General features: G+C 28.5%; 2 protein-coding genes across 3 annotated transcripts; one reads left to right on the top strand and one right to left on the bottom strand.

Annotated features, from left to right (window-relative positions):
* Positions 1-7918: 7918 nt before the first annotated feature.
* LOC113846813 (prolyl-tRNA synthetase associated domain-containing protein 1-like) lies at positions 7919-12977 on the top strand. Of its 2 annotated transcripts, XM_027475469.1 has the most exons (12): positions 7919-8171; positions 8417-8476; positions 8563-8616; positions 8699-8759; positions 8861-8937; positions 9231-9280; positions 10138-10220; positions 11410-11480; positions 11564-11723; positions 12362-12504; positions 12588-12686; positions 12841-12948. In XM_027475469.1, the coding sequence occupies exons 1-12, from the start codon at positions 8133-8135 to the stop codon at positions 12910-12912; spliced, it is 969 nt and encodes a 322-aa protein (XP_027331270.1). In that variant the 5' UTR covers positions 7919-8132; the 3' UTR covers positions 12913-12948. The 2 variants fall into 2 exon arrangements, with proteins under 2 accessions (XP_027331270.1, XP_027331272.1); XM_027475471.1 differs by lacking the exon at positions 12588-12686 and having other exon boundaries at positions 7945-8171; positions 12841-12977.
* A 649-nt stretch (positions 12978-13626) lies between these two features.
* LOC113874323 (RING finger protein 11-like) lies at positions 13627-14313 on the bottom strand. The gene has a single exon (XM_027512558.1). It carries the CDS (start codon positions 14311-14313, stop codon positions 13627-13629), a length of 687 nt encoding a protein of 228 aa, XP_027368359.1.
* Positions 14314-19671: the final 5358 nt, after the last annotated feature.

Below are 19671 nucleotides of genomic sequence, written 5' to 3' on the forward strand. Positions count from 1 at the left end.
CAATTTTCACATAATAATGATTGTGGCAAAGAATAATACCCCAAGAAGAAGAAAGGGAATGTGGTAGGGAGGTAAGATCCAACACTGAGCATGGGTTTAATGATCGAGGCTTGGCCTTATTAAGGCATGATTTAGTGAAGTTGTTATTAAGCAATAATAGGAGTAGATTTCAATCAAGGAAACATATATATCATATACTTACAAGATTACACAGTGGTTTTTTTGTCTTTATCAAATTCCTTAGCTTGCACATGCCTCGCTTACCCACAGCACAAAGCAATTTCTTGGATGCATTAGATAATGTGGTTTTGCTGAGAAGGCTTCTACACTACAGTAAAGCCCACAACACTGTTTTCCTTCTTGCTTTGCCCAGCCCACAGGATTTTACTGAAACGCAATTATTTTGTGTTCTTTTGGGTCAACAATATTATTTGGTCTAAACCGTGTAAACTGTTGACTGTCAGCACCTGGTTCCAAGATGCTTCTTAACCCAAAAGTTATCTGCCAAACTAATTTCACTTATGGTTTTTACACCCTCTTATTCATTTATAAAAATAATTAATTCATTAAAATTAATAATATATAATTTTATATATCATAAAATTATATTATATTTTAAAAATATCTATAGTATTAAATAATTAAATTAATACTTATATATTAAATAAATGAATATATTCACTTATATGAATAATAGATAAATAATTTATTTATAAAATTTTAATTATAAATATAAGTATAATTTTTTTAAAAATTAATGTATCAAAATAATTTTTTTATAATTGGGACAAAAAATATTATTTTTTATTTTTTATAAAAGAATAAAAAATATTAAATGAAATAGAACAAACACCTTTTTAAAACGTAGAGCATAAATAACATTGCAAGTATGCCATGCATTTCACGGATATTCTCATACAAATATAAAAAGAATGAATTTTAAATATTTTAAAAATATTTAACTGAAAATAATTATTTTAATAATAAGAAGAATACATGAAAAATATTAAAATGCGAGTTTTTAAAGTTTAAATTTTAAAATGCTCAAATATTAGTCTAATTAAAAATTTATTTTTTGGTAATGATTTACATATATTTACAATGCTTATATTGATGGAAGAAATTTAACTATTAATTGAAAAAATTAAAAAAACCTAAAAATTTCTTCTTATTAAATGTCCTAGTTAAGAAAAATAAGTATGAGATGATAAATACTGAAGTGGAAAATTGTCTTTAACATTTTCTTGAGATTTTAATATTTTTATAGTTTATTCGAAAATAAATTTAAATTAGATATAGTTTGAGCCGAATTATGATCGTACATTCACGTGTTTTTAGAAGAGTTTATAAAAAATATATAAAAATAATTAATAATTTTTATAAAAAAATTATTTTATTTTAATAATAGGGTGGCCCAACATCGTTTGAGGAAAAGAAGGGGGAAAAAAATCATCGAGAATGCAAGAAAGACAAGTTCTGTTCTGATGTATTCAGAAGTTCTTATACTTATTTTTAGGCACAAAATAATAATTTAAGAAATGTGAAATTTTATATAAACTATCCTAGGTCATATATCCCTCATTAAATATAGGTGCATAAATAATTTTTTAACCTTTTATATTTTGCATCGTAAAAGGTTTTAACTTATAACTAAATATATTAAGGAAATATGTAAATAATATTTACTCCAACGAGTCTTAAATATATATTTGATATTGACCATTTGCTTATAGAGTGCAATTTCTCTTGGTGATAACTTGTTCACATGTGAACACTTCCCGGATTAATATATTGTTCATCGTCGGCATCAAATCCATTGGAATTTATTCATGTTTTGTAGGTTGATTTTGAACAAGATTACTATCTTCGATGTTGTTGGTTGAAAATGAGTTTGGTTAATATATTTTAAAGTTTAATTATATTTTTTTTATAAAAGTAGCGCTTTTAGTATTAGTTTTTCTTTAATTGTTAAGATTTAATTCTTAACATTTTAAAATATTGAAAATTATTTTTAATATTTTATTAATTAAATATTAATATTTGTAATAAGTGTCTAAATATATTTTTTCCTTTACTACCATATTCTTCAACTTCTTTTTTATTTTTAGGGTCATTGAACATCTTTAAATTCACTTATAATTTATAAAAATTAGAGTTTTTTTTATTGAAAAATGACAATAGCAAATATAAAGTTAATGCTTTTGCATGTGGATCTCAAAAGTGTTTATGGTATAGTTGTCAACTTTTACTTCAAAGTACTTTCACCATATCACTTCCTCCCATTTTTGTCAACCCCAAATAATCATCATCAACAACTCTAAAGTGAAAAAGGGTGTCAAAAAACAAAAAGCTACCAAAAGTAGTAATGTATGACATAACAGAGTATATCTTTATCTTAACATACATTATGTCAAAATAGAGATTTAAGAGCAGTTTCGTTTTGAATTAAAGAGTGTTTAGAACTGTTCTAAAATCTTGCGCTATCTGATGTATTATATTTAAGAGAGCGGTTAAACAAGCTCTGATATTAAGATTAGAGAGTAGTTCTAGGTGGAACTGCTCTCCAAAGTATATGTGTAAGATTATAGAGTAGTTCTGCGTGAAAATCGCTCTCCAAAGTATAAATGTACACCGCGAATCTGAAATTTAAAATAGATTTCTTTTTGAGTTTTCTGTTGCAAAATAAAAATTTATTATTACGTTTAAATCAAAATTTGGAATTGATTTCTTTGTGAGTTTCTTCATTTTTATCACAAATCAAAATTGAATCTTGAGTTTATATATTTGGTGTTAACCAAACAGTCCATATCTACATGAACCAAACACAAATAAGTAGAGAAAAAAGAGAGAACAAATTAATAGGATAATTTTTAACATTAATAGAGAGAAAAAGAAAGAAAGAGAGAATGGATGATTCACCGTTAACAAAGAGAAGAAGAAATAAGTACCTATAGATGTGAAAAAATTAGAGTAAAGAAGATGAAGAGAGTAGACTAACACAGAATGAAGAGGTACCTACAGATGGAAAAAAAACTAATTTGTTAGCGAGAGAAGACGAAAAGAGCATACTAACAGAGAAGATGAAGAAAACATAAGAGAGCAAAGAAGAAATTTACAGTGAAAGAGACCAGCTTTGTTAGCTAAGAAGAAGAAATGCGTTGAGCGTGTTCATTTATAAATGACTTTAATAAAATTAGAGAGCGGTTCTTTATTAACCGCTCTCTAATGTGTACTTTAGAAAGCGGTTAATAGAGAACTGTTCTTTAAATATATAATTACAAAATGATTTTTATTAACCGCTATCTAAGTTAACGCTCCAAAAACTCATTTCTGGTGTAGTGGTATATGAATGGGTTAGATCCTAGGTTACTTAAAATGAAAAGAAAGATTGCAACAAAACTTTCAATTGTTGCGTAGATGTATTGATGATGGCATCCTCGAAGTCAATTGTCAAAATCAAAGTCGACAAACCATAGGCAGAGATACTCTTAAGGTCATAATTAGTGTTTAAATTCCAACAATGAGCAATTCAAAATACAAATTATAACATGCATTATAGTTGATTTTTGGTTTATGATTACATACCCAGAATACATCCTTGATTCATGTCTTTGATTTGATTCGTCTTTCTTATATGATTACCTACTTGTATCCTTCCATAATCCAATATTCGTCTTTCTGTCGTGACTTGGTTTATCTGGATAAAATCACCAAGCGAAGAAACCAACTTACAGAAGAATAATTCACTCCAAGCATGCAAAGGGACCCCATAACACCGTACCTAAGTCACCCTCCACGCAACTACCATACTTGGGTGCCACTCTCGTAGATCATAGAACCATTTCTCCCACCACAATTTGTTGAGCGATATTGTATCCTCTAAATCTACTCCCGCATCAGATTCCACTAATACCATATCGTCACCTATGGTCGTGAGATTAATATCCAACATACATTCTCGTAGAAGAGCCCGTCGCATATTTTTTAAATCTTGTTTTCTATGAAGTCATCCGACTATAGCACCTCTACATTCCTCAAGTCGCCCCTCATCCACCTCAAACTCAAGGTGAGCCCAAGGTTTCTTCTTTTCCACCCACTTTTGCCCTATATGTGTCTCAACTAGACGGGGTGCTTTAAGCTTTTCCGCATACGTATTCCTTGACGTCTTTATAGCTCATGTGACAAAGGAGAGTCTCGTTTCACTGCCCTTCGCAGACACCTTTGTACCCACAATTTTCTCCCATGCATGCCTTGTCAAGTTGATAGACAAGCACATTCTGCTAATGACAATATATTTTTATTAATTAACCAAATATGTTTTATTAAATATATTTTTTAATCAAATTAAATCAAAATCATTTACTAATGCAACAGTAAATAACGTTACTATATAGCAACTCTACCTTTGTGTGTTGTAAATTGTCAAAACTTTCGTGTACCAATATTATCTTGGGTCTCATACAATATAAATTTATCAAATGATATCTTAATTTTTCATTAAATAATTATCTTTATTAATCAATTTAAATATATTTATTCTTTTCATCAAATGAAATTAATTTTATTTTTTAATTTTTCTTAAGTCATATTACAAATTTTAATAAATTAAATAACTAATCATTTCTTCATTTTATCATACAAATTTTTACATTGATGTATAATTTACATTACTTTCGATTGTTCAAAAATTATAAGAGATTTATGTATAACTTATGTTATCTTAAATTCTCTTTTATTATAAATAAAAATATTTTTAACGATTTGTAATATAGTTGTGTGATCTTTATTCATCATCATGCATTATTTCTTGTATGATACATGTATGATCGCATTATCTTGTATCCTAAATATTATCTTATAAATTAATTTTAATCTCAAAATGAACTTTCTTTTACTAAACTTAATTTTAATCAATCAACTTCGTAAGTTTTAGATAGAATTACGTGGCTTTGAGTTTCCTATTGCACCTTGAAATATGTAGGAGTGGGAATTGGACTCGTTAAGTCAAAATAATTTTTTTAAGGTATCAATTAACATTTTTATAAATAATTTGTCTTCTTTTAAAATAAAAATAACAATAATTATTGTTTAGGGGTTAAATAAATATTTTCAAAAATAAAATAAATTTGCACAATTAATTAAAGAAAATCGTTATTTAAACAGACATTGTAAGACATTAATACCTTATCTATATGTAAACAACTCTCGAAAATTTTTCCAATATTTTTTTAATAAACTTAAGTGGCGTCTCTACCTGATTTTTAAAATATTTTCGCCATACCATTCTGACTGCAAAGTTGTGACAAAAAGTAAATTTTCTTTTGTCAAATATGATAAATCTTATGTTTGTGATATTGTCATTATGTTAAGCCAAATAAACTTCTCTTTCTCGTTAGCTCCTCTAAGTTTGCAAACATAAATGGAAATAAGTTATGTTAGACTAAACTTTACATAGGGTGACATAGTCTGCTTGATAATTTTGAAATATGAGTTTGACTTACTATCTATCATAAGCTTTTTATTAAGCATAATATGGTATTTTTAAGAGTCTGATTTGACCTAGTAACATTTTTAATGACCTACTTCATATTGAAGGCTTTAATATACTGTCAAATCTCTTTATAAATAAGCTAAAAAATTATCTAAATAGACATGTATCTAAAAAAGTTATAATGCTTATATCTAAATAGGCAAAACTAAATAAAAATAGTTTCATACTTTGAATATTTATAATAAAATCACATATACCTTTTTATCAATTTCAAACTACATATTTAAATAAGTAAATTATTAAACATATAACAAATACAATTGAATGAACATTAATACATAAATCATTAAACAAGTCTAAGAGTATAAAATTTTAAACCTTAAATCAACAAGCACAATATAACAAAAGAAATTTTAGACATAAAATTAGTAAATACAATAAACAAAAATAAGAAATACACAAATAATAATTATTTCAAAGTAAAGCATAAATATATTATTGAAAAGATGCATCAAACCAACAAATGGAAAGCGACAAATTTGTCATCAAATCTTCAAGGTGGTCTTTTCATGTTGTTCATCAACCTTCCAAATATAATATATATATATATATATATATATATATATATTATTAGACTAAAAATCTTTATAAAAACTTTAAGAAGTTATTACTTTTGATTTTCTTGTCAAATTATACTTGTGACAAAGTCAATCTCTACCATAAATTAATGCCTTAATAGACTTCTCCAACCAAGAATGATATTTATCAATAGCTCTACCTCTAACATAGACTTTGAGATAATATCAAGAATATCTACATCCATCTTTGTCAAGTTCTTATCTTTTGAGCTATTGTTCCTTCATCACTCCAAGGTATTAATAAACTTGCTATCTTTATCAAGAATAATAACACTTTCATCACGATAAGCTTAAAATTCAAATTTCATTAAAGGAATAACTTCTTTTTCATATATCATGCTTAGAATCTGGTATAGTCCAATAATGATTGAAGATTTACTTTGAATAGAAGACGATAAATTGTTACCACTAATATTAGCTTCAATAAAGGATAATTCTCTAGACTTATAACACATTCATCATATTGTCTCTATAGTGAATCCCTTAACTTCTTTATATTCTCTCTGTTTACTTCATTAGATTTATATATCAAGACAAAATATATATCAACAATATGAAATTTGCTTGCCATTGCCATCAACATTTTACATTTCTCCTAATATTTATCAAACTTTATTTTCACTAGAGTTATTATTTGTTTTAAAGAGATCTGTTTAATCTTCTCCATAATCAATTACTTGTTTTACCTTCTAAACTTCTATAATGTACTAATCAACATTAAGATATTCACTACTTTCTCAATACTATCTCAATCTTCATATGAAAGTGCATAGTCATAATGTGACTCTCTCTCTCTTTATAAGTAAAAAATGCAATATTAAACTTCAATGTTGTTGACAATATTTGAAATATAAAATTTCATCTTTTTGGATAATCAAATATAAGTTTTCTATCTTTTATCCCCTTTCGTTCAACATCACAAAAAGTCTTCTTAACCTTACGTAATTGTAGTTGATATACTCACTTTCATAAATATTATCAATCAAGTGCTTAATCTTACTAAGGCCATTTTGTACTAACAAATTTAATAATGTGCATAATATCTTAAATAAAATAGTGCATTACTAAAAAATAATTTACTATTTAATGACAAATTATTCTTTAGACTTCTTAGATATAAATTTTTATAAGACAATACTTGAAAATTTCTCATGTTTTTAAACAATTAAAAATTGCATTGACCACATCAATACCACGCCTTGGAACAAAAACTTTCATAAAACTCAACACCTACATTAATAAAATGCCTAATAATTTTTATAAAATAAATTTAATTTGACAATTTTTAATTCTAACAAATTAAATAATTTTAATTAATGACAACTTTTGAATTTCTATATTTTTGTAATTTTTTAAATTTCATATTTTGGTATAGATTATTTTAAAATACCATAAAAAACCTATAATTTTATACTAATTTTTAATATATTTTGGAAGTTACTTTAAATATACTGAAAATGTAATAATTTTTTATACTATTACCCAGTTATGAATATAAATTGTTATACTAGTAAGAATTATTGATTTATATAATAAATAATATAAATTATATTTATGATATATTTTTTAATTTTTTGAAAATATAAAAAGTTTTATACCCATGCTACATCAAAATTAAATTCTATATTTTAATCAATAAACATGTATAAAAAATATTACTAAGTCTCCCCTTATTGAAAATGTTAATTTTGGAAAATAAAAGATAATATGGTTAATAAAAAATAGGACTACAAAAATGAAACCGTAATTTTTTTCTACATAAATTGGGCCCTCAACAGTCTACAGTAGCAATCTAGGATGCAAACTGATCCAAACTCAAATTAAGAAACTATTGGAACAAAAACAATAATAATAGTAGTAGTAATAAAAAAATAAGAAACCCTAAAAGAATCTCATATATGTAATCTTCAACTCAAACTGGTGCAATCTGTAACGCAGTTTTTCTGATACACAATCCGGGGATTTCTTCATCTGCAAACGTCTCTTCCATTCTTCAGACAGTGATGGGCTATTCAAAGGAACAGCTTCTTGCGCGATTAAAGGTTCTCTTTTTCATCATCTCGCTAATTCAACGCCACCCCCAATTTACTTTCCACTATTCATTATTAATTACCGTACTTTTTTTCTTCTGGGTGTGCTTCGGTTTTCCATTTTATTAATTTCCTATGCTTCGTGAGCAAATAATCAGTCGCCACAGCATGCAGTGTTATTTGGATGATGATGCTATGTTTATTTCTTATTTTTATTTTATTTTATGGACTTATTGTTGTTGTGTTGTGTTTCTCAGGAGCATCAAATTAAATTTTCCCAGATTGAGCATCCAGTTATATTGACAGTTGAGGAAGGGGTAATTTAGTAACTGTAGCTTGTATTGTGCATATTGTGTTCATATGTGTGTGTGTATTTTCCGACCATGTATCTGTTTTCCTTCAGGAAAAGTATGTTGGACATTTGGGGGGTGGACTGAGTAAAAGTTTGTTTTTGAAGGTAATGCATATTTGAATTCGAGGCAGAAAATGCTCTTCTGTTGTTCTAGTATGTATATGCTCTAATTGCTTTGGTTTTATAGGACAAGAAACAGAGATTTTATCTTGTTTCTGCTTTAGTCAATACCAAAGTAGATATAAAAGGTACGAATAAATTTTGTGATTCTGAGTGGAATTTGTTGACTTGCTTGTTTGGCCTTAACTGGATATTCATGATGGTTATTTCCTGGATTAAAACCGAGCAGTGTTATCTCAGCGGCTGGGTTTAGGAAAAGGAGGTTTAAGAATGGCGCCTGCAGAGGCTTTAGGAGAAATACTTCAGGTTAGTATCTGGGTGTTTTTCTATTCTTTTGTTGCTTAAACCTTCATTTATTTCTTCTTTAATTTATTATTATACTGATGATTTATTGGAACAATATTCTGTCTTTGTTTTACCTTGTCATAGAAGCTGTTTTCAACCATTAAATTGACAGATTTTATGTCTGTGTTGTCTGATATCTTAGAGGTTACTGAAACCATTTCTTAGTTTAATATTTTAGTAGTATTATATACCAAATAACTTGGTTGAAATTATCATTAACTTATTCAAACTCCTTGTTTTTCATTACTCACAAGGTACCCTTGGGTTGCGTCACTCCATTTGCAGTAGTGAATGAATCAGCGCGGTATGTATATGCATCATCATCAACATTGTTATTTCCTACTTTTGAGATGTGATCCTTTTTTCCTTGTTAAATTTTGATGCATATTATAATGATAATACTTTGCTCTGGGGTTATTTTCTAACACACATTGATCAAGTTTTCTGATACTGAGAGATACAATATTGTATATAAAAAGCTATGAAACATAGAATAATAAAAGGTATTTGCATATTTTAACGTGAAAATAGTTTGTTTTGTAATCCATGACTACTTCCTTCGGTCCTTTTATAGGAACCTCTTGCGATTGTTGTTGGTCCTTAATATAACACCCTTTACAAAGTTTTAAGAGCATTTGTTATTTTTTCGCATATTTTCCTTTCTTTATTGAACCTTCTAACTTCTTAACAGTTAATGTAATAATGGAGTTAGACTTTTTATAAGGGTAAACTTAGAATGTTGTAATTATTTTTTTCAAAAACCAATACATTAACTATTTTCAATAACTTTTCTTAATCTGTGTGATTTAATTGAAAGGGTCTCATAAAAAGGACCAGAGGGAGTGACTATCTTTCATACACCGTTTCTTCTGTTTCGCAGAGGAAAAACACTGAATTTATAGATAATTTTCCCATCAGCTTGAAAATGACCTTCAATTGAATGATAAACCGGAGAACACTTAGAGATTAACACTGTCATGATTGTAGCAAAACTTGCTCTAATATTTGATAATGATAATGCATTGGCCTGTTGGGGACCATCTTATGTAATGGTGTTTATGCTTTCAAGGGTGTTTAAAAACAATGTTCAGGATGAATCAGCAAATATATTTGAAAGAAACCGATCTGTTTTGTGTGTCTCACATCTTCCCCTTTCTGTAGAGATGTTTCACTGTTATTGGATCAAGGGTTCAAGACTCAGGAATTTTGCTTCTTCCACCCGCTGTCAAATGACATGTCCATATGTAAGTGAGAAGTCTCCTTATGAAACAAATATCCAGTTGCACATTTTTTACTAACCCTTAAAACTTATAAAGTATTATTTCATGTGAGTGTTCTAGAACATAAGGCTTTCTTGTTAAGAATTAGATGAATATAAAATTAGTGGACTTTGAATTATAATTACATAATCTTAAATTCTTAATATTTCTATATCTCATTTTTTGGATGGTATTATAAGATTTTGGATAATGTTTTTTTTGTTGAATAATCTGGGAAGTAACCTTGGTAATCACTATTAAATTTTAGTTAGTCCAGTTGTGACTATGACCAAAACATATACTGAATAAAGCGACTCTGGATTAAAATTCTGGATTAGGTTTCCTGATGCTTTAATTGAGAAGAAAGATAAGCTTGATGACTGAGATAGAGTAACAGTTCTGGGGTTTAGTCCTCATATCTTAACTTATAGCTTTAATGCATGATAAGTATAGTCTAAACAGGTTAATGAACCATCAATATCTTAGAATTCTGTGATTCAGCAAACCTGGTATGTTTGTCCATTTATGCTTAATTGCTGTTGACTACTCAATCTAGTAATGTGTTCTCTCACTTTCACCAAGGCTGTGGAGGAATTCATGGGTATGAAGTATATATCTTTCAGGATTACCAAATATCCAAGTGTGAGACATATGGACTGTATCTGTATCTGTGAATGTATGTTTATCAGGGACCTACCAAATACCAAAGAAGTCATTTTATCAGATGCTGGCCATTTGCCAATTTATTTAGTTAGAAATGATTGTGAATAAGAGAATTTGAATTCAATAGAAGGCATGGCTGAATGTTACTATTGTGATTATTTTTATTACTTTTAAATCATTTTAGATAGTTGTTATGTAAGAAGTTTTTTAGAAAATAATATCGTATTTTGTTTCAGAAGTGCTTGCTTCATGGATCTATGATCTTTCTGCGGTCACTTAAGTATTCCTTTCAAGTTATCCCATAATCATAACAAATTTTTAAATTAAATATTTATATAATCTTTTGTAGCAGAGCGATATCTTTTAGCTTGTCTAGTTTGATGTAAGACATCTGAGTTCAGGTCCATTGTTACTTGATCTTAACTAGATTAACATGTGGTGATCCATCATGCTTTGATGAGCTACACTGGTTTATAAAATAGTTATTTTTTTATCCTCTACCCTCTTTCAGCTTTAAACACCAATGATCTTGACAAATTTCTTAAGTCAATAGGAAGGGATCCCGCATATGTTGATTTTGAGGTAAGTAAATTTAAGGGCATTTCCTATCCTGTTTTTATTAGCCAACCCATTAGTCATTGTATGTCTTCTCTTTCCGTTTGCAGGCTAGTCCTACCGTAGGGAAAGACCATCGACCTGATCTAGCTGCATTAGTTCCATCTGGCTCAATAGTTTTGGCTGACGAACCAGAAAGGCAATCTTCATCACAAGTTCCAATAGATGGAAACCATGTTTCTGTGGGTAATAAGTCCAAGGTGATTTCAGGTAAAAATTCTGTTAAATATGAAAATGTGATATCCAATGTTCATTCATGTATCGACAGGCATATAAACAACTGTTTTTCAGTAATTACAGGCAGCACTTCCTTTTTGCTTCATTGTTGGTCTGCTTTTCTGCTTGGTTGATTTTCACATAGAGGATCATGCACCTGTCTTGTTTTAAAAGATGGTGTATTATATTATAACTGAATCTTCTTCCCTATTTACTTTTTCATCTGAGATATAAGTAATCATGAGTAGAATAAGATATCATCTACAATGGAGCTCAGAAAGCCAGCAGAGAACTAAATTTGATAATCCCTCATAATATGATTATTACGATGCTGGTAGAAACCAGTTCTTGACTCAAGATGGGGTGCTATATGTTACTGATTTCTGGTAGCATGCCAAACCTATCATGAGCTGGTCAGGGGTAGGTGATTCAATATTACTGTGGTAGATGATATTATTTTAGAATAAATCTTTCCTTTTATTTTCCTTTCCTTTGCTAGTAAAAGAGCTTTTGACCTACTTTTTTATTTCTTCATATAATAATTAAGCAAAACCAACCGTTGTGGCTGGAAGGTCCTGCTGATTAGTAACAAGAGTGAATGTCTTGCTAACTTGTGAATCTTTCTGATGCAGAAAAAGTTATCAAGCCATCCATTAGTGAGAAAAATACAACGGAGAAACTAGTCAACAATGCACATTCATCAAGCAACTTCGCAGATGTTGAGCTATTTGTTGAAGAAGTATTGCAAAAAACATCAAAATTGTTGCTTTCAGAGGTAAGAGAATTACTTGTTCGGCTTCACGCTATTTCAAACTTCTATGCTTTCTTCATCAAAGCTCAAAAATATTGATCATACAGATGAAGGAAGACACTGTAAAGCAACATGGAGAGAATCTAGGCACTGTAGTTTCTGACAATCTGCGAAAAGGTCTCAGTGCAGATTTGCAAAACCTTGCTGTAAGAATTTGATGATGCTTTTCAACTTTTTCCTTTCGGTAATACCAAAGCAATGAAATCGGAGCACTAATTAATTACCGTCTATATTCTATTGTAATAAACCTTTATCATATGAAAAATTGTGATATTGATCACCTAATGATTTCTGCTGCAGATGATATTTAAGAACACAGCTTACACACAAGGGTTCTATGCTGGTACTCAACTTCAGTCCAGGCCCTTCTGAAGATACTAATGACATGAAAGTCCCCGGCATGAAAGTGAAAATGGGAGCATAACATCAACTCTACTTGTTCATACAAGGAAATTTATTGCACTCAAGAGGATATCATTTGTAACAAATTTTAAAATTATCTTTATTCTCTGTCGTGTGTGAAATTTACGTTCAATATTGTACAACGATTATTTCACATAATTTAACTGAAGGTCTTATGATTTTTTTTCCTCTTGATACTCGGCATAGCTTTAGAACACACCCCCCCCCCTCCCCACCAAAAAAAAACACAAACATTTGTTATCAAATTTAACTGAAATGGTACAGCTAATAACTTGCATGATGATAAATTCAATCAAAACACGAAACCTAGTAAATATATTATTTAGACAAACACAGATTATTATTATTATTATTTATTTGCATTTGGTCTATGGTTAATGTCTTGACTTCATACTTAATCAAATTTTGCAATTAGCATGGCATTTAAACTATAATTTCTATTATATTCCTCAGATTTGTTTCAGAGCAACGTGATCATCAAAAGACATCTCTAACTTTGCGCTCAAACCCACGAGAAAATGGGAGATATGTATACTATTCAAGAAAATTAGCAATCAACCCAAGTTGCAAGACAAGTCATGATATCACTATCCATAAGTTCATTCATAATTATAGTTATAAAATTTACTGCACAGATAGTTAAATTAGTTAACCCCGATCACTCTAAGAAGCACTACCAACTACGTTTCCATCTTCATGAGAATCACCAAACTCATCATCATATGCACTATCATAATCATCATCCGAGTTATCACTTGCACTACTATCTGTCACGTTTGGGATTTCAGGTTCTGGGTCCAAACTATGATCCACTATGCTAAAAGTACCACTCTGACCTTCCCAACCATTTACCTGAAGCCTGCAAACAGGGCACGTTTCTTTGTAGTAGTTAAGCCAACGAGTAATGCACTCAGAGTGGTAGGTATGGTTGCAGGGTAACCGGCCAACTCGGTCACCCCCTTTGAACTCCTCCATGCAAATGGGACAGTGAGAGTTATCATGCAACTCTGATATTCTCACACGGCTAATGCCATTCATGACATCAACATGTTTGTGACTTTGAGGTTGTTGATGTCTACCATGTTGAAATACAATGTCAGCCCAATCTTGAAATGGTGGCGGTGGTGGTGGTGGGAAACGCCAGTCTATTTCGGGTTCTGGGTTTGGCGGGTGCGGCGGCGTTGGCGATTCTGGTGGAGAAAAAGAAAGTTGTTGCCATGTACTAGTTGGAGTACTAGAATCAAAGATTACAGATTGTGTGTCTGAATCATCTGAACTATCTGCACTAGTGGGAACAAAGCATAGTTGATACCACCTTGTGGTTTGGCCTTGGCCACGGTTCACTGGCATGGCTTTTTAAGTGTTTATTTGGGCATGTTTTTGGAGATAGTCTTCAACTTGCGATCATCTTACATTTTATGTTCCAATAGTTTTTGGGTTTGGTCCTTTGTCATTAAGTAATGTTGTGTTTGCTGTCACATGCACTACACGTACTCGTGCATCATCAAGCACAAAGAAAAGGGACTGAACCAAAAGGAAACAACGACTTTAAGTCAGAAAGGACAATTGGAGCAATTAATTTTAAGCACTTTGAAAGTGAAAGACGAGAGTATGTGTAGATATTTTGTTGTAATCCTCGACTTACCCTTGTTCTTTCCTTGTTTATTATGCTTGTTTTTAACAAATGAACTTTGTTAACATCTAATTGGGTTTCTATTCATTCTCTGGGGCTAAATTTTATATAAAATATGAGTAGTAAACAAATTTTCCACGTATATGTGGGCCATGCGGGATATTCCCTTCCATTATTTTTTAGGTTAAATTAATCTACAATTCTCTGAATTATATATAATTTTTAATAGGATTCTGTATTTTAACTTTTTGAATTTGTAATTTTTTAATTGAGTCTAGTTATATTTTCATTAAGATTCTATTAAATACAGGACTTTGTTAAAAGAATTTCAAATAATTCAGGACAAAGTCACTATTTTACTTATTTAATAGATTCCTGAATTATTTTAAAATGTGGCCCAAGAAAATAGTTTAAAGACCTAATTATAAACTTTTAAATTATAAGTGACCTAATTATTCAGGATTCAATGAAACCTAACAAAATGTAGCCACTGACCATTATAAAAGATTATATATAAATTCATAGATTTAATAATAAATTTCTCAAATAGTTCAACAACTTATAGATTAATTTAACTTCAAAATGAACTGATTTTTTTTTTTGTCAAAAGTCTTTTACAAATTATTTTTGTGGTCTACAATACTTTTAGAAATTGATTCCTCAGATTTTAACTGAACGTAGCCCGATAGTTGGGCCCAATTCCGTTAGTGGGCCAAAATGTTGAGTAATGGTTGAAAAAACATTCCAAGGCAACTTTGGGAACATAATAATGATGGATCTCAGACCCAGCAAAATGGTAGTCATTGATATATCATATTCTTAGAAAGACCCAAAAAGAAAACTACAAAGATATATCACTTTTTCATTCATGATCCAAATGGGTGATGGTATGCAATTCAAGTAGGAAATTGCGATCGGGTTACTCCATGTACATGAGAAGACACTGCTTTGTCTTTTCTTCTTAGCATGTTGTTGTATTAGGATTTTAAACGCGGTTACAATCAAAGTTTGGAAGATAGATTGGACCTAAACTTAAGCTTAAATATATAATAGAATTTCAAGTCTAAATTGTCTAATTATTACTTATATTTTAACTAAATAGCATTGATTAATGTATTCCAAAATATATTTGGAGTACTATTTATTTAGAGGTGTTTGATAAGGTATCTTTAAATCTAAAAGGAACATTATATATATTTTTAAATTAATAGTTGTAGATCTTCTAATATCTTAGAGATTAAATAATATTTATATATTTTTTAAATAAACTACTAATTCCACTATCTTAATATAAGATTAACGGTTATTTGATTTAGTTTCACCACACCACAATATCCAGACAAAGCTAACTGTCCTTATGATATTTCCCTCTAACTCCGTACAACTTTATTTAATAATAACAGCCAATTTTTTTTCATGATTTAAGAACTCTGTTATAGAGTTTATTTGACAGAGCCTCTGAACAGCGTATGATTCTCATAAGCCATTTTATTTCAATAAGTTAATTAGTATAACTCATTAAAACAAGTTGTTTTTAGTTTATTTTAATAAATTTTATTATATAAATTGTCATTTTAAAACTAACTAAATAAGTGCTTAAATAAGCCATTATTCAAATACACTTTAAATAATTGTGCTGTGTGAAGAGGATAATTGAAGTTATTATTACATGAGTAAAGTGTTTAATTATCAAATACAATCAATTATTAAATTAATAATTAAGAGCAGTGTCATGTTAGTTTTTCTTACAATATCCTTTTATTAGTTTACTAAAAATATTATTAAATGCATTTAATATATTAAAAATATCAGTTTTGTTAACTTTAATTTTTAAGGCTAAATTTAAGTATATAAAAGTAATAAATTTTTATCAAAAAGTATTTAGTATATTAGAGATATAAAACTGTAATGAATATTTGTTAAGTAAATCTACTATAATTAATTACTTAAACTCAGCTCTACAATTTGAAGTTAACATTTTTTTAAATATTTAAAGTATTAAACTATTTTTTCATTAAGTGAACAGGGCATGCAAAATATATTTGATTTTGGTGTCATTACTTGGGCATACAAAATAATAATCCATAATAAAATTCATAGAACAAAAGAACAATGAAGATAAGAAGAATCTAAAGACTCCTTTGCAGGGAAATTGATCTTAAAATCTTGAACAAGTAAAGGTTTCCTTCATGTCCTACATGCAAACTGCAGCATTCAATCTTCCAAGTCATTAAGAACTCTGAAAGAGACAATCTAAACTTTTTTATTCTGTGATTGTGAAGGATCAGGACTGGAGGCTGTTGCCTGTAGTGCCTCAGGAGTAGAATGGACTTCCATATACTCAAAATGGGCCAAAATAAGTTATTAAACCTGATCAACCAGAAGGCCCAATTGCTAAAGAAATATCTATAGGGTCAAAAATACTATTAGTCCAAAATAAAAAAAAGATTGCTCTTAAAAAAAAAAATATATATATATATATATATATTATTTTATTTTTCTTACACTTGATCTGAACCTTTTATTTAACTTATATTTAAGTAGGTTATAATTTATCATTCCACTGACAGTTAGATGTAAGTTAATTAAAAGACTCAAAAATTTTAAATTTATATGAATGTGAAAAGATCTTTTCTTTTATATATATATATATATATATATATATATATATTAATTTAGATATATATCCCATTAATCCTATAAAAATTAGATAAAAATAAATGCAAAATATATAATAACAACATGAAATTTTATCAACTTTAATTTTTCTCTAATAAACGCAAATGAAAAATAAAATTATCGATTAATAAAAAGACTTGGAAATATTTAGAATTATTTCATGGGTAATATGATGTTGCATAGGCTTATAAAAGAAATGGCTTAAATAAGTTTTTTTTTTTGTATTAAAAGTTTTAGTGTTTTAAAATTTAAATTTTTTTATTTGGTTTCTTCTTTTTATTTTTATTTTAGTGTCAAAAAGTATTTTCAATTTTTATTTGGTTCTTTTATTAGTCATTTTCCTAAGTTAATGTATTATTTATTTATATCACAGTAGAGTTGACTCATATAATTTGACTAGAATATGACAAAGAGACAAGATATGTGATTAACAACTTCATATCATTCATATTTTTGAATAAAAAATTAGGTTCTAAAGTTAGAACTTTTAAAATTAAGATTTCAGAATATGAAAGAAATGAAGATGTAAGTTGCATATTATCATCCAGATGGATTCTATATCATATTATATAAATCAAGTTAAATACTATATAAGCAAATAATAGAAAAAATTAACAGATTAATCAATGGAGAGAAACCATATGAAAAAAAAAATTGGAGGATTTGTTTGAAAATTTTTTAAATAAGGGATCAAATAAGAATATCACAAAATTTTGAAAAATTAAAGCTCATTTAAGAAAAAAAATGATGTTGGATGAACTAATGGATTGTGCTATAAAATACAGTCAAAAGATGATAAAAAATAATTTTTTAAACCTGTGTCTAAAAATATACAATAAAATTAATTAATAAATTTTTTTATAATTTGTAATAAAAATTTTATATGTACCCTTAGAGATACATTTTAAAAAATATATAAATAAATAAGAAAACAGAAAGACATGGGGGGTGATGAATGGTTGGTTTTGGTAATGTACAAGTGTGGTGGTGAACTACAGAGGTGCTTGCTTTATGTACATTTAGCAATGAAAGAAAGCGCTTTTCTTAAGGGTGAAATGGGGCAAAGTGTTATGGATGTAATTGGTAATTTATTTCTGAACCTAATGACATGATTTAGAGAGATGGATAGAGATATTTATCTGCATGCATCAAAGTCGTGAGTTGATCTCTTCATTCACATTTCACAACTGGTTTATACATTACCACATTAATTAATGACTGTGATGAACGATGAATCACTGCACCTAATAAAATGACCCTTTTTTGAAAAGGAGAAGCCACGCCAAAAGGTTTTTCTTTTCCCTCGCAGCTACCTCGAAGCTTCAACTAAGGACAATATGGAACTATAAGTTCATAGATATCCTTATTAGAGATGTTAAAACGAGCTTTTACTCGTAACTCAATTCCACAGAGCTCCATTCATTCACCACATAAATTCTAAACTCACAAATATCCAATGCTGTTATGACTCAGATTGGTGAGTACTGCTCCACCCATCATTTTAATAATCATAAAAAATAATACACTAATTTGGTGTTTTTGTGCTACCTATTTGTGATATAACTTTTTTATCATATCATATTGAATCGCATATAAACCTATTTTAACAGCTCTAATCCTTATGTTTTTTAGACATGTGACTGAGTTAACCGAAGTACATCAATATTTTTGTTTAAATATTATGTATATAGTAAAAATATCAATAAAATTAGCAAGTTAAACTAAAAGATAGTGTCAATAATTAATTTTTAATAATAAATAATTATTAATTGATGAATAATAATTAAAAGTAATATTTTAAAAAGAATACAAGATCTTACTAATTAATATTGTGAAAGCACCGATTAAGTGGTTAAAAGATTAATAAAAATATATTTATGATTAATAATATTTTTATGATAGACTTATAGTTTTTAAAAATGGATCATTTATATTAATTTTTTTTTATAAAAAAAGATCTTATAATTGGTTATAAGCTTCCACTTGTCTTGTATTGGACCGGTCCTGGTAAAGCTAACATATCCACCACGTAATTTAACCCTGACCGCATGATATTTTTAGTAACTAAATTTCAAACTTTTAACGTTGAGGTCTACGGAAATCTCAGTTTGCAAGTTGCAACCACACCTTGTGCTTGTTTTTTCTTTCTTTCTTTTTCTAAATAAGAAGTTTAGTATTATTAAAGAATGTTGTTAAAAGTTAAGAATAAATAGTTAATAATAATAAAATTTTATTAAAAATATTTATTATATTTTTATAACTTTTATATAATAACTGTATTTTTTTTATAAATTTTTTTTATCTATAGACATTTAAACTTAGTCCTAAAAATTAGGACTGTTAACAAATCTCATTATTAAAATGTCGATAAAAAGTAGATGGTCAAAGCGATTGCA

The sequence above is a fragment of the Abrus precatorius genome, unplaced genomic scaffold (genome assembly GCF_003935025.1).
Source record: "Abrus precatorius isolate BTA unplaced genomic scaffold, Abrus_2018 Scaffold8, whole genome shotgun sequence".
Lineage (NCBI taxonomy): Eukaryota > Viridiplantae > Streptophyta > Magnoliopsida > Fabales > Fabaceae > Abrus > Abrus precatorius.

Coding starts and splice junctions, on each gene's coding strand:
- LOC113846813 (XM_027475469.1), top strand. CDS start 8,133: ATGGGCTATTCAAAGGAACAGCTTCTTGCGCGATTAAAG. Junction 9,281..10,137: donor GTAGTGAATGAATCAGCGCG/GTATGTATATGC, acceptor CCCTTTCTGTAG/AGATGTTTCACTGTTATTGG. Junction 12,505..12,587: donor CAAAATTGTTGCTTTCAGAG/GTAAGAGAATTA, acceptor TTGATCATACAG/ATGAAGGAAGACACTGTAAA.
- LOC113874323 (XM_027512558.1), bottom strand. CDS start 14,313: ATGCCAGTGAACCGTGGCCAAGGCCAAACCACAAGGTGGTATCAACTA.